This window comes from Cervus canadensis, chromosome 26 (genome assembly GCF_019320065.1).
Source record: "Cervus canadensis isolate Bull #8, Minnesota chromosome 26, ASM1932006v1, whole genome shotgun sequence".
Classification (NCBI taxonomy): Eukaryota; Metazoa; Chordata; class Mammalia; order Artiodactyla; family Cervidae; genus Cervus; species Cervus canadensis.
Window position 1 is genome coordinate 34,743,216 of NC_057411.1, and position 14,188 is coordinate 34,757,403.

Genomic DNA, 14,188 nt, shown 5'->3' on the forward strand with positions numbered 1-14,188 from the left:
TCCATTGAGTTGGTGATGCCATCCAACCATCTCATCCTCTGTCGTCCCTTTTCCTCCTGCCTTCAATCTTTCCCAACATCAGGGTCTTTTCAAATGAGTCAGCTCTTCGCATCAGGTGGCCAAAATATTGGAGTTTCAGCTTTAACATCAGTCCTTCCAATGAACACCCAGGACTGATTTCCTTTAGGATGGACTGGTTGGATCTCCTTGCAGTCCAAGGGATTCTCAAGAGTCTTCTCCAACACCACAGTTCAAAAGCATCAATTCTTCGGCGCTCAGCTTTCTTTATAGTCCAACTCTCACATCCATACATGACTACTGGAAAAACCATAGCCTTGACTAGATGAAACTTTGTTGACAAAGTAATGTCTCTGCTTTTTAATATGCTGTCTAGGTTGGTCATAACTTTCAATCCAAGGAGTAAGTGTCTTTTAATTTCATGGCTGCAGTCACCATCTGCAGTGATTTTGGAGCCCAAAAAAAGACAGTCAGCCGCTATTTCCACTGTTTCCCCGTCTATTTGCCGTGGAGTGATGAGACCAGATGCCATGATCATAGTTTTCTGAATGTTGAGCTTTAAGCCAACTCTTTCACTCTCTTTCACTTTCATCAAGAGGCTCTTTAGTTCTAAAGAGGAACTTTAGTTCTTCTTCATTGTTTTGCATTAAGCAAACTCTAAAAATATCACCTTTCACTTATTCCACTGAATTATCTGTTTCTTCTGATGTTTGCAAATTATCTAAGTCTGTAAATGTTTAGTTAATTTTAAAAATTACTTATTTGCTTATTTCATTTTGGCTGTGCTGGCTCTTCGTTGCTGCGCAGTCTTTTCCCTGGTTGCAGGAGTGGGGGCTACACTCCAGATGCAGTGTGTGGGCTTCTCCTGTGGAATACAGCCTCTAGGGCACGCCGGCTTTAGTGGTTTGCGCGTGGGTTCGGTAGTTGCAGCTCCAGGGCTCTAGAGCACAGGCTGAATAGTTGTGTAACAAGGACTTAGTTGCTCCTTGTCAGTGAGATCTTCCTGGCCCAGGTATCAAACCTGTGTCTCCTGCGTTGGAAGGCGAATTCTTTACCACTACCACCTGGGAAGTCCTCTGAAAAAGCTTATTTTTAGAAGGGCTGGTGGCTCAGATAGTCAAGAATCCACCTGCAGTGTGGAGACCTGGGTTCGATCCCTGGATCTGGAAGATCCCCTGGAGAAGGAAAAAGCAACCTGCTCCAGCATTCTTGCCTGGAGAATCCCCGTGGACAGAGGAGCCTGGTGGGCTACAGTCCGTGGGGTCGCAAAGAGTCAGAAATGACTGAGCGACTAGGCACACACACATTCCCGACTCCAGTGTGTTTCATCCAGCGATTTCCCAAGTAACTGTTCATCTCTCCCCTCTAGACTTAAAAAACAAACAAACTGTACATTGGTAAATAATGAAACTCTTGTACTGCTAAATATTGGCCACATTGGATAGAGTCACCTGCCCTGAGTGGTACTGCAGTACCTATGGAACGCGAGGGTAATTCAGTAGAACGCTGGTTCATTCTCTGATACTGATTAAACCCTTTGCAGAGATGAAGTAAGATTAAAGTACTTGGACTGCGCAACTGAAGAAGATAATCTAATGATCATTCAAGAACTTACTTTAGTGCTCTCATTCTTAAGGTGGTTAGGTGTTAGCTTTGCTTTGGGCAAAAATGAAAGAAAAACCACCCCAAATCCCAAAAGTAAAATCAGAAAACTTGAGTAAGTTTTAGTAAGTAAGTGTAAAGATTCCAAATACTTTCCCAACCGCTCTCCATCACCATTTTATAAAGAAGGACACCAAGTTACGTGACTTACCAGTTACACCTGGACATAGAGCTGCCTGGTGGTTGTCCTAATAGAACCTGACTTTGAACTTCACATCCTCTTTATTTTCTACTCCATTATGCTGCAGTTCTTAAAAAAAAAAAGAAAATGGTATATTATAGCTTGTTCTTTAGATGCACGTCCAAGTTCTCCAGCAGGTAGATAACATAGTTCCCTCCACTGTCCTCACTGATTTCCTAGGAAATGGAAAAGTGAGGAAATCAGAGGCAATCTTCTTTCAGGGAATTTAACATCTTAATTCTTGACTTTTCTAATTAAAGTTGGACGTGAATTTGTTTGTGATATGCCCCATAGGGACAGATGGATAGCCATGTCACTGTGTATGCAGCTACTTTTATTCTTTGAAGATCTTCTCATTTATTATTTTTATTATGTGGTTAGAACCAGATGGTATTAGTCGTTTTTCAATTTAACAAACTTATGCTACTTTGAAAAGTCTTTGAATTATTTTCTTTAAATACAATAAAGTACAATAAACAGTATAAAGTACAATAAAGTACAATAAACAGTATAAAGAGGAAAACCTAACGGCTGAGAGTAACCTCTTAATTTTTTTCTTCTTGACATTTTTACTGTATATATATTTCATAGAATTGAGTAAACCAGAGTTTTAGATCCTGACTTTTTCACTTAACATTATAGTTTTTTTCTTTTAATGGATGCACTATATTGTGTTGTCTGGATCGATTATAATGGAAAATGCTACAGTAAACACTCTTGCCTGCATTTCTGATTATTTTCTTATGACAGTTTCCTAGAATTGGAATTATAATCATCAGCAAAACTACTTTTAGTCTCTTTATGCCAAACGGATTTTGACAAGATTGCTCCTTAACTGACTGCCTGAAACCAAGCATTCAGAGTTAAACAGCGCAAGAGTAGGACAGACTGACATCAGTGCCTCTCTCGCATGATTTACTGAAAATAATACAGTTCCAAACTCGTACAAATTGAGTATGAGAAGACCTGTGTCATTTCCTTCTTTGAATTTTATCATTAAACAAACATGCTGCTGATTTGATCATGTGAAAAGGCCACTGTGTCTGATTCACATTTCTTTGATGACTAAAAAAGGCATTGAATATTTATTAACTATTTATGTTGTTTCTGTGAATTCAGTTCATGAAGTTTGCTTATTTTTTTTTCCAGGAGCCTGTGTTTTTCTTATTAAATAATTTTTACAAATTAAAAACATCAACCTTTTGCTATTTGTGAAAAATACCTTTTGCCATTTTGCTTACTTTCTGGCTTTATAGCTTTTTACTTTTCTGGCTTTATAGGGGAAAATATAAACCTTTGTTTCTACACGATCTAGGTCTATACTTGGGGGAGAGTTTGTTTCTGTGAGTTCTTTTGCTGATGATACATAGGGATGAATGCAAGCAAGAGAGTTATTACTGAGGACGAGATTCCTCTGTAATGAATTGAAATCATCGGATAGAAGCCATTTCATGCAGACTCAGTGATTTTACCCCTTTTCTCACTGCAGTTGCTCGTCCTTTATTTCTGAAGTCTGCTTCATGTTACCCATTAGATGTATTTGTCTTCTGCATAAAGTAGTCTCTTTGATCAGTTGTTCTTCTGTCCTATGGCGTTTTCTCATGTCCTGATGCTTTCTTTTAAGGTATTATCCAAAGAGATGAGTCACCCATGGAAAAAGGGCTGTCTGGTCTGCGAGGAAGGGACTTTGAGCTGTCTGACGTGTTTTATTTCTCCAAGAAGGGGTTGGAAGCCATTGTGGAAGACGAAGTGACCCAGAGGTTCTCCTCAGAGGAGCTAGTGTCATGGAATCTCCTCACAAGGACCAATGTAAATTTCCGGTACATCAGTCCGCGGCTCACCATGGTGTGGGTGCTGGGCGTCATTGTGCGCTACTGTGTTCTGCTGCCTCTGAGGTACGTCTCCCCGCCAGTAACTTGATAATGGTACAGCTGGAGCAGCTTTCATTTTATGTACTTAAGATTTTTTTTTGAGGTGTACCATTTTAAAGTCTTTATGGAGTTTGTCACGTTATTGCTTCTACTTTATGGGCTTTTTTTTTCTTTCTTGCCATGGGGCATGTGGGATATTAGCTTCCTGACCAGGGATTGAACCTGCACACCCTGCATGGGAAGGCGAAGTCTTAACTGCTGGACCACCAGAGAAGTTCCCCCAGCTTTCTTTTTAAATTATGTATGTAGTGATCACATGAGGGTATTAATGGCAGTAATCCCACCCCTTCCCGTTTATTAATAGAAAACACCATTGAATGTGACCTCCACAAAGACATATTATCTCTTCTCTTGTATCTTCCCCAAATGAAAGTGTGTATTCAGAATCCAGTATATATCCATTTGGATCTATGTTGCTTTCTTAGTCATAGATAATTTGAGGATCGATTTTCATTGTTGTTGAGCCGCAAAGTAGTGTCTGACTCTTTGCGACCCCGTGGACTGTAGCCTGCCAGGCTTCTCTGTCCCTGGGATTTCCCAGGCAAGATTACCGGAGTAGGTTGTCATTTCCTCCTCCAGGGGATCTTCCCGACCCAGGGATCGAACCCATGTCTTCTGCATTAGCAGGTGGATTCTTTACCACTGAGCCACCCGGGAAGCCCTGGGGACGGATAGAAAAGGGAAGTTAGAAAAAAGAAGGGAAAGTATGTACAGTTTCATGTCCACCAGAGTGTCATCCAGACTGTGACTGCCTCTCTTCACTGGTCTGTAGCAGTTCATAACTGCACAGGAGAGAGAAAATTCCTGAGAGTGGTTACCACACAGGAGAGAGATATATGGGAGGGTGAATTTGTTCCACCTCGTTCCATTTTGATCTCTCTCTTTTGTATTAAAAGTCCCCCAGTTGGGTCCCCTTTGTTCTAAGTGAGGGTGCCTCCTCTTGAGGAGTTAGCCTCAAAGCCCAGTTTATTGCAGCCACAGTATGGAGTGTAAGTAGAAAAAGTGATGAAGCAGGACAAGCCGGGCGGCAGGAGGAAGTGGCTGAGGTCTCTTTAGAATGATGGTGGCAGGTGGAAACGTGGCTGCCAGGCATGACATGGTCGTTGATGGTCTTGCTTCATTCCCCTGGATGTGGCCTTGGTGTACTCTCAATGGGGCTTTCCAGGGAGTTGCTACCAGCCAACTAAAATTGGCACGTGAGTTGAAATGTCTTGACCACCCCTAGGGTGGCCTATCCTTGCCTCACTCAGATTTATTACAAGGAAAGAGGTTGCTTAAGTGTAGGCAAAGGCACATTTCTACCAAGCTGTTTCTCTTTTCTTGCCCTCTTGTTGCCAGTGTCTAGATGGTGGGGGTAGGAGGGGGAGGAGGGGAGAGAAAAAAATTAGATGGTGGGGGTATCTTTGGGGAATCATTTCAGCTGTGATAACAGAGTGAAATTCGGACATACTTGCTTGAACATTAAGTCAGTGTTCCCAGAGTGGGGTTCATGTTCTCTGGGGACAAAGAAGATTGTCCTTTGGTGGGTAAAAACGAAATGGTTCTGCTTTGAGTTTCCCTGGTGGCTCAGTGGTGAAGAATCCACCTGCTTGTGCAGGAGACACAGGTTCGATCCCTGAGCCAGGAGGATCCCACATGCTTCAGGGAAACTAAGCCCTTGAGCCACAGCTATTGAGCCTGTGCTCTAGAGCCGGGGACCTGCATCTGCTTAGCCCATATGCGGCAACAGCAAAAGTCTACATGCACCCTGGAGCCCATGTTCCGCAAGAAGAGAAGCTACTGCAGTGAGGAGCCCGTGTACCACAACTATGGTAAACCCGCGCATCAAAGAAGACCCAGCACAACCAAAACAAAAAATAGTTCACCTTTTATTTATTGGAAGTTTCTAGTCTGTTTATAATTAGCACCTTCCATTGATATTATTTTATTTTTATAAAGAAATGAAATTTCAGTAAAGTTGAATAATATATAGATGAGCTCTTACATCGTCACTTGCTCCATCGGTCAGACACTGTATCCAAGGCAACCTGAAGAAAGTGAGGATTTTACAGTCCAGGGTGCTTGAGATGGTCTCCTCTGTTGGTTAGCTTCCACTTGCTGGAGGTGCCCACCAAATAGTGATATGATTCTGTTACCTGGTTTAAATTTACACTCATAAAATAAGTACATGACATAAAAGATTCTTGCAAATAAACCACAGATTTAGGATAATCCAGTAACGTAAGCACCCAAGAAAAGAAGAAAATGGCAGAATTGAAGCTCCTCCTCTTAGTACCTACTCTTCATGTGAAAGGATTACTTTGTAAGTACTTTTTAGAAGAAGCAGTTTGAACAACTTGTGGACATTGGGGGAAGGAGAGAGTGGGACAAATTGAGAGCAACATTGACATAGTTTATAAAATGGAAAGCTAGTGGGAAGCTGCTTGTAGCCCAGGGAGCTCAGCTTGCTGCTCTGTGATGACCTAGAGGGGTGGGATGGGGGCGGGGGGCTGGGAGAGGCTCAAGAGGGGATATATGGATACTTAGAGCTGATTCACATTGTTGTATAGCAGAGACCAACGCATCATTGTAAAGCAATTATACTCCAATTTAAAAAAAAAAGTTTCTACAAAGTGAGCATTTAAAACACAGATGGTGCTAAAATTGATTGCGTTGATGGTGGTATAACTCTGTGAATGTGCCAAAAACCACTGAATTGCCACTTTAAAGTAGGTGAATTGTATGACATGTGAATTTTATCTCACTAAAGTTCTTTAGCAAAACAGATTGTGCCAGAAACCTTGTGTCATCTGTGAGAACTCTCACGTTGGCTCACTGACACTGGAAAACAGAATTTTCCGTTAATTTAGCAAATTAAAATGTTCAATAGTTTTGAACCCAGCTGTGAAGCATGTTAAAATATATGACCTCTTCTGATTTAATGTGTAGGAGCAAATGATTCATTATGCAAGATGGCAGTATTTTAAAACTTGTATAACTGATGGATGAGATTAAGCAGTCCTTTAGTTTTTGCATTAGTGGCTGACTTGAAAATATGGTGTCCAAAGAAAATGAAACAGACCTTCAAACTGCAGTCTTAAAAGGTATTAAACCAAGACTTTAGCAAGGTTTAAAACCTTAACAAAGAATTTATAAGGAAGCCCTATTTATCTTGAAAGATTTAAAATCTCAGCTTTTTCTTTTTGAGTAATTCTATTTACATTTCTAAAAACAACTATTTTCTTATTGAAGCGATTGGCCCAGATATTAAAAGCACTTTTTAAAAATTAGAAAGTGTCTGTTGAGATGAGAGGTCCTGTCTGCCACTCTGTTTACTAACTTCTGAGCTATTTAGAACTTCACGAGGGTACAGCAGTTAAATTTACATGGAAAAATGTAATGTGCTGTTTTTATTATGAAGGAACCTTTAGGTAAAACTTCCTTGCCATTTGCTATACATTTTAAATTTCTTTGAGGAAAATTGGAATTTTTCCCTTTTGTCCCCATGATTAAAATTTACCCTGATGCTGGGAAAGATTGAAGGCAGGAGGAGAAGGGGACAACAGAGGATGAGATGGTTGGATGGCATCACCGACTCAATGGACATGAGTTTGAGTAAACTCCGCGAGTTGGTGATGGACAGGGACGCCTGGCGTGCTGTGGTCCATGGGGTCGCAAAGAGTTGGATAACACTGAGCGACTGAACTGAACTGAACTTAGAAAATACAGGAAAACAAGTTATTTTTAGAACTTTGCAAGGTATTTTCTTTTATAGCCTCACCAGGCCACATCAGGCCACACCAGAATAACTACTTTCAACCCCAAACGACTCCTTTCTACATTATGTGAAAGGAAAAAAAAGTGAAAGTGTTAGTCACTCAGTCCTGTCCGACTCTCTACCACCCCTGGACTGTAGCCCACCAGGCTCCTCTGTCCACCGGGATTGTCCAGGCAATAATACTGGAGTGGGTTGCCATTCCCTTCTCGAGGGGATCTTCCTGACTCAGGGATTGAACCTGGGCCTCCTGCATTGCAGGCAGATTCTTTACCATCTGAGCCACCAGGGAAGCTTTATATATTGTACAAGAAGTTAATGAGTGACATATGTACACCATGTGTAAACTAGATACTAGTGGGAAGAACAGGGAACTCAGCTCAGTGCTTTGTGATGACCTAGAGGGGTGGGAGGAAGGCTCAAGAGGAAGGGGGGATACATGTATACTTAGAGCTGATTCACTGTTATAGAGCAGAAACGAACAGAACATTGTAAAACAATTATATGCTAATAAAAACATTTAAAATTTAAATATGAATATATATTTTTTAATTAAAAAATACTTCGGAAAAGCAGAAGAGCAAGATTTTATTCTCTTCACTAGCCAGATTAACCCTTTGATAATTGCATAGACTGAATGTGGCAGTTTTCCAGGTCTGCTCTATACATCTGTAAGCTGGTTATGCACTTGCTGTTATTTTGAAAATGGTGTCAAACCCTGCACAGTATTTTGAAAGTTATGCTGCTTTTTTTCTCTCAAAATATACCAAGAACCGTTCTTCTGTGTCAGAATCTATAGGTTTGCGTGATTCTTTGAATGCATCATATTCTGTAGCGTGGATGCTCCACAGGTTACTTGTGGTTTTGTTATTCATGAATTTTATGTTCCTTCTCTTTTCCCCCTGCTGTTCAACTAGCTTTTGCATTACCTTTTCTTTTCTCTTTCAGGCTTACCTTGGCTTTCATTGGGATCAGTTTGTTTGTTATAGGAACCACCCTGGTTGGACAGCTGCCAAGAAGCAGGTGAAATATTTTTTTTCCTCCCAGCCATTTAATAGGATTGTCCCTTTACTTTCTTTTTAAATTTTTTTAAGAAAAGTTTTCTGGCCATGCTGTCTGGCATGGGGGATCTTAGTTCCCTGACCAGGGATTGAACCTGTGCCCCTGCCTTGAAAGTGTGGTGTCTTAACCACTGGACCACCAGGGAAGTCCTGGATTGTTCCTTTTCTTAGCTGTGTCCACAAAGAGAATATTTGTGTGATTCCTGTGTACTGCCTCAAATTTATGGCCTTAGCACATGTATTAAAATGCTGCTCATTTCATCTTCAGAGTCTCTAAGTGATTTTCCATCATGCTTTCATTTAAATTGACTGAAGTTGCTCTTACAAAAGAGAAAATGAAGAGGAGGAGGGAGGAAATGGACTGAGCGATTCAAGGAACACAAGAGACTCTTGTAGGATCGTCAAGCTTGTGAGGCCAAGACCACAGATGCCTCAGCTTATCTTGGTCAAGGATTTGTCATGATGGGAACCATTTTCCAGTAGAGTTTTGTCCTAAATGCCTCAGTGGGCAGAGAAGGCAATGGCAACCCACTTCAGTACTCTTGCCTGGAAAATCCCATGGATGGAGGAGCCTGGTCGGCTACAATCCATGGGGTCACTAAGAGTCAGCCACGACTGAGCGACTTCACTTTCACTTTTCACTTCCATGCATTGGAGAAGGAAATGGCAACCCACTCCAGTGTTCTTGCCTGGAGAATCCCAGGGACGGGGGAGCCTGGTGGGCTGCCGTCTATGGGGTCGCACAGAGTCGGACACGACTGAAGCGACTTAGCAGCAGCAGCAGCAGCCTCAGTGGGACCTTGAGAATTGAACTGTGCTCATATTTCAGAACATAGTATGTTGCTGGGAAGGAACACCCTGGAGCTTTGATTGTGTTGTTCCATAGGAGAGCCCAGAGCTGCACAATAAAACGTTTTGTCTCCTTTAGCCTCAAAAACCTGCTGAGTGAAGTGGTCCACCTGACTTGCTGCCGCATCTGTGTCCGTGCCCTCTCCGGATCCATTCGCTATCATAACAGGTGAGTGTGTACCACTTTCATACCTGCTTTCTCAGGTCAGGTCAGTGTGATTGACAGGAGTGGGTGGGGGAAAACAAGGGAAGTAAGAGTCCTTCCGGAGTGTTCATCTCTACCGTGTAGAGCATCACAGACATAACAATGCACCTGAACACTTTGAGAAGCAATCCAGGGACTTCCCTGGTGGTCCAGTGGTTAAGAATCCACCTTCTAATGCATGGGCGTGGCTTCAGTCTCTGAACTAAGATCTCACATCCTGCAGGGCGACCAAGCCCGCACACCACAACTAGAGAAGCCCTAGTGCTGCAACAAAGACCCAGCAGAGCGAGCACCCCCCACCCAAAGAAGCAATCCATTTGCGGAAGGAGCATGACCATAAACATGTCACGACACCTAATAATTGGGCATTTATGGTGTGCAGGCCTGGCCTGTGATTCTTTCTCCTAGGTCGTCTCTGAGAGAAGGTGCTATTATACCGTTTTACAGGTGAAGAAGTGCAAGCTCCAGGATTGGTTGTCTAGGGTCACGTGCCTAGTAAATGTCAGAGTCAGGTTTGGAATGGGGTTAATTAAAAATTTTTTAAAAATGGTGAAGGTGATAGGGCTGTAGAATGGTGGAAAGAGGGCTAGACTTGGAATTCTGAGGCTGGTTTCTAGTCTCAGCCTTGCCAGCTTCTAAAATCCCAGCACTGAGCTGAAAATAGAACCTAGCTTTTTGCTTCCCTCACGCCTTCATCAGGGGGGAGAAAGGTGGTAAATGAAGTCATTAACCACCTGAAGTTTGTTTTGATTGTTTTTGAATTGCTTTTCTGTAAATTCAGTTTTTTTATACTTAATATCATTAGTTTAAAAATTCTAGGACAAACATCTTTTTTCTACTGACTAGATCTTTTTTTTAAATTAAAAAAGATTTTATCTTTTAAAGGTTACTTTCTACTTACAGTTATTACAAAATGTTGGCTATATTCCCCTTGTTGTACATTACATCCTTGAGCTTATCTTACACCTAAGAATTTGTACCCGCCACTCCCTCACCCCCGAATTGCCCTCCCCCTCCTTACACTTATAACCATTGGTTTGTTTTCTGTATCTGTGTGACTGGATCTTTCTGTCTAATTTGTAGAAGGAAAACATTTCATCATTTGGCTTTGCCATGTGTTACCAACTTAAAAGCCTCTTAAATTTCTAAAATTGCACGACATTTTGTGATTGGGCTGTAAGTTTTGGGGCGAGAATGAGAAGAAAATGTTTTGGTAGAAGTGTGATCAAAGGAAACACCTTCTTCAGAAATAAAATGAAAATGAAACGTTAGTCACTCAGTCGTGTCTGACTCTGCGTTCGCATGGACTGTGACCCACCAGGCTCATCTGTCCATGAAATCTCCAGGCAAGAATACTGGAGTGAGTTGCCATGCCCTTCTCCAGGGAATCTTCCTGACCCAGGGATCAAACCCTGGTCTCCTGCATTGCAGGCAGATTCTTTACTGTCTGAGCAGTCAGGGAAGCCCCTTCTTCGGAAAAGGTGCTTTAATTACATAGAGAGGAGGTCACAACTTATTGTAGAATTGCTTCTAATTTTAAGGAAAACTTGCTGAAGTTGTTATGCATTTTGTTCCCTTTCTTTTCTGTTTAGGCTCAAAGAAAACTACTTTGCTTCAGTAGTGTCAAATACTGCTTAAACTTTGGGACAGAGGTTGGCACACCAAACTATGAGCCTGTAGGCCGAATGTGGTCCATCCTCTGGTTTTTGTAAATTAAGTTTAATTGGAACACAGCCATGCTCATTCATTTATGTATTATCTGTATCTGCCATTGTGCCAAAACAGCAGAGTCCAGTTTTGATTGGGATTGGCTGGCTTGCAAACCCTAGCGTGTTTACTGTCTGGGCTTCCAAGGGAAAGTTTGCCAACTTCTGCTTTAGGGGGATAAGGCGAAGGAAACTACAGTACATTTACTCTGGATCACTCTGAAGCAACTGAAAGTGATATTTATGAAGATGGAAATAATACAAAAATACTTAGGATAAAATAAGGAAAGCTTACATATCACAAAGTTTATTAAAGTGATGGAATCTTTTGTATTGATAATTCAGTCTAATATTTAAAAGTTTTTTCATTCTAAAAGGACAATATGATCATTACAGAAAAGCGATATAAATACGTGTAAAGGGAAAATCATGGGCCCTCCTCCTTGTATACTCTTACCCCTTCCCATCATACTGCCTAGAGACAACCCTTTTAAGATGAGCCCATATATTTGAAGGTTTATTTTTTTTTTTTAGTGTTCTCTAAGAAACAAAATAGCATGAATTTCTCCAGATGTATTGTGAGTTAGTTGCTCAGTTGTGTCCGACTCTGCAACTCCACAGACTGTAGCCCGCCAGGCTCCTCTGTCCATGGAATTCTCCAGGCAAGAATACTGGAGTGGGTAGCCATTCCCTTCTCCAGGGGATCTTCCTGACCCAGGGATCACACCCGGGTCTCTTGCATCGCAGGTGGATTCTTTATCGTCTGAGCTACTGTGGAAGTTGCTGTTTTGTAAAATAGTGGCCATTCTTCAATGTTTAGTATTAACCATTGTATGTAATTGCAGGCAGTACAGGCCCCAGAAGGGAGGCATCTGTGTTGCCAACCATACATCCCCAATCGATGTTTTGATCTTGACCACGGATGGGTGCTATACTATGGTAAGAACAGCTCACTGGTATTTCAAGTACTTGCATGTTCTGTGGATTATTCAGGCTTTTATTTTATTTTGGCACAAATTAGAAAGTTAGTTTTATATTAGAAAGTGACTGGATATACTATATAAGTAAGTCTATAAATTATTAATGCCTAGTCGTTTCAGTCATGTCCGACTCTTTGCGACCCCACGGACTGTAGCCTGTCAGGCCCCTCTGTCCATGGGGATTCTCCAGGCAAGAATATTGGAGTGGGTTGCCATGCCTTCTTCCAGGGGATCTTCCCAACCCAGGGATCGAAGCCAGGTCTCCTGAATTGTAGGCTGATTCTTTACCGTCTGAGCCACCAGGGAAACCCATAAATTACTAATATATTTGCATACATTAATAATATATTTACATTATTTATATTATTAATATATAATTACATGAGGAATATATAGTGCAAGAAAAAGAAAACAGTCATTATATATAAGGTAGTAAGAAATTAGTGTACTGAAATGTAGACACACTTGAGCATGACTATACTTTATAAAGTTGATTCCATCTTGCTTCTAGAATCCCTGCAGTGTTTAATGACACTTTGAGATGTTAAAGCCATCCTCTTTAGAGCTGTGCAAATCCCTCACTAGCCAATTAGCTCTTTCTCCCTTCAGGGAGTCATATGCAATTAAAAAAGGAAAAAAACAAAACAAAACCTGGCTCTTTAGTGAAGATCAAGCAAGAAAGGCTAATATTTATACCATATTGCCTTTCTCAGTTCTTGCTGACACCTCCCAAAGGAAAAATGAAGCCTACTAAAATCAAACATCTCTAAAGACCTTTTTGTGGCATTTCTTGCATTTTTTTCAAATCGAAGATGTTTCAAGTCAGTGGGTCTTTTCTGTTACCCTGAAGAACTTGTCAAGATTTCCTTCATCTCTTTCCTGTGTGTGTCAGGTTAAATTTGGAGATCTCTAAAGGTGTTCTGTCCTGCTTGGTGGTAAATATGCCCCACGCTGGTGTGTGAAATAGAAAGATGGCATGGGGATCCTGAGGTGTGGTTGGTCGCTCTGTCGTGTCCGACTCTGCGACCTCATGAACTGTAGCCCGCCAGGCTCCTCTGTCCACTCCAGGCAAGAGTACTGGAGTGGGTTGCCATGCCCTCCTCCACGGGATCTTCCCAACTCAGGGATCGAACCCAGGTCTCCTGAATTGCAGGAGGATTCTTTACTACCTGAGCCTCCAGGGAAGCCCGGGATCCTGGGGAGGGGAATTTCTTTTCATATCTCATGTTGCTGGCTTGGGCTTCACAGAGAACAGATGGATTTTTTTAGTTTCACTCGTCAGCTCCAGTAACTGATAGTTGGGGTCTGGTATTTTTTTCTGTGAAAGCATTTGAAGGGAACCTTTATTTTATTTATTTATTTAGAGATATCATTGATGTACAATATTATATAAGTTTCAGGTTTACACTATAGTATTCATAGTTTTTTAAAGGTTATACTCCATCTATAGTTGTAAAGTATTGGCCATATTACCTGTGTTGTATATTATGTCCTTGTAGCTTATTTATTTTCTACATGGTAGTTTTGTACCTCTTAGTCTCCTACTCCTGTGATTGATGGTCATGGTCTGGTGTGCTTTCCTGGGAAGACATTTGAAGGAAGCCATTGTTGATTGAAATGTCTGCAGGCCCCCGTGGAGTCCTGGTAGTTTGATTGCCTGTGGGTTATACATTCATTGAGGGGGGTTTGAACACCTTTGTAAAAACGGCTATGTTATTGGCAGATATTGTCTAAAATACAAGCTCAGATATATACCTCTTGGACAACTACCTTTTATCAAGTTATAAATTTCTCTAAGTTGTGAAGCTCTTTTTGAATCTCAGGAAGCTTTAACAACCTCT

General features: G+C 41.4%; 1 protein-coding gene across 3 annotated transcripts in view; it reads left to right on the forward strand.

Annotated features, from left to right (window-relative positions):
- GPAT3 (glycerol-3-phosphate acyltransferase 3) overlaps positions 1–14,188 on the forward strand; it is a 63,939-nt gene that overhangs the window by 33,337 nt on the left and 16,414 nt on the right. For all 3 annotated transcript variants that reach the window (XM_043448180.1, XM_043448179.1, XM_043448181.1), the window contains exons 4-7: positions 3,486–3,756; positions 8,495–8,569; positions 9,536–9,625; positions 12,213–12,306. In XM_043448180.1, the coding sequence (XP_043304115.1) occupies positions 3,486–3,756; positions 8,495–8,569; positions 9,536–9,625; positions 12,213–12,306 (530 nt within the window). The remainder of the gene's footprint in view (positions 1–3,485; positions 3,757–8,494; positions 8,570–9,535; positions 9,626–12,212; positions 12,307–14,188) is intronic.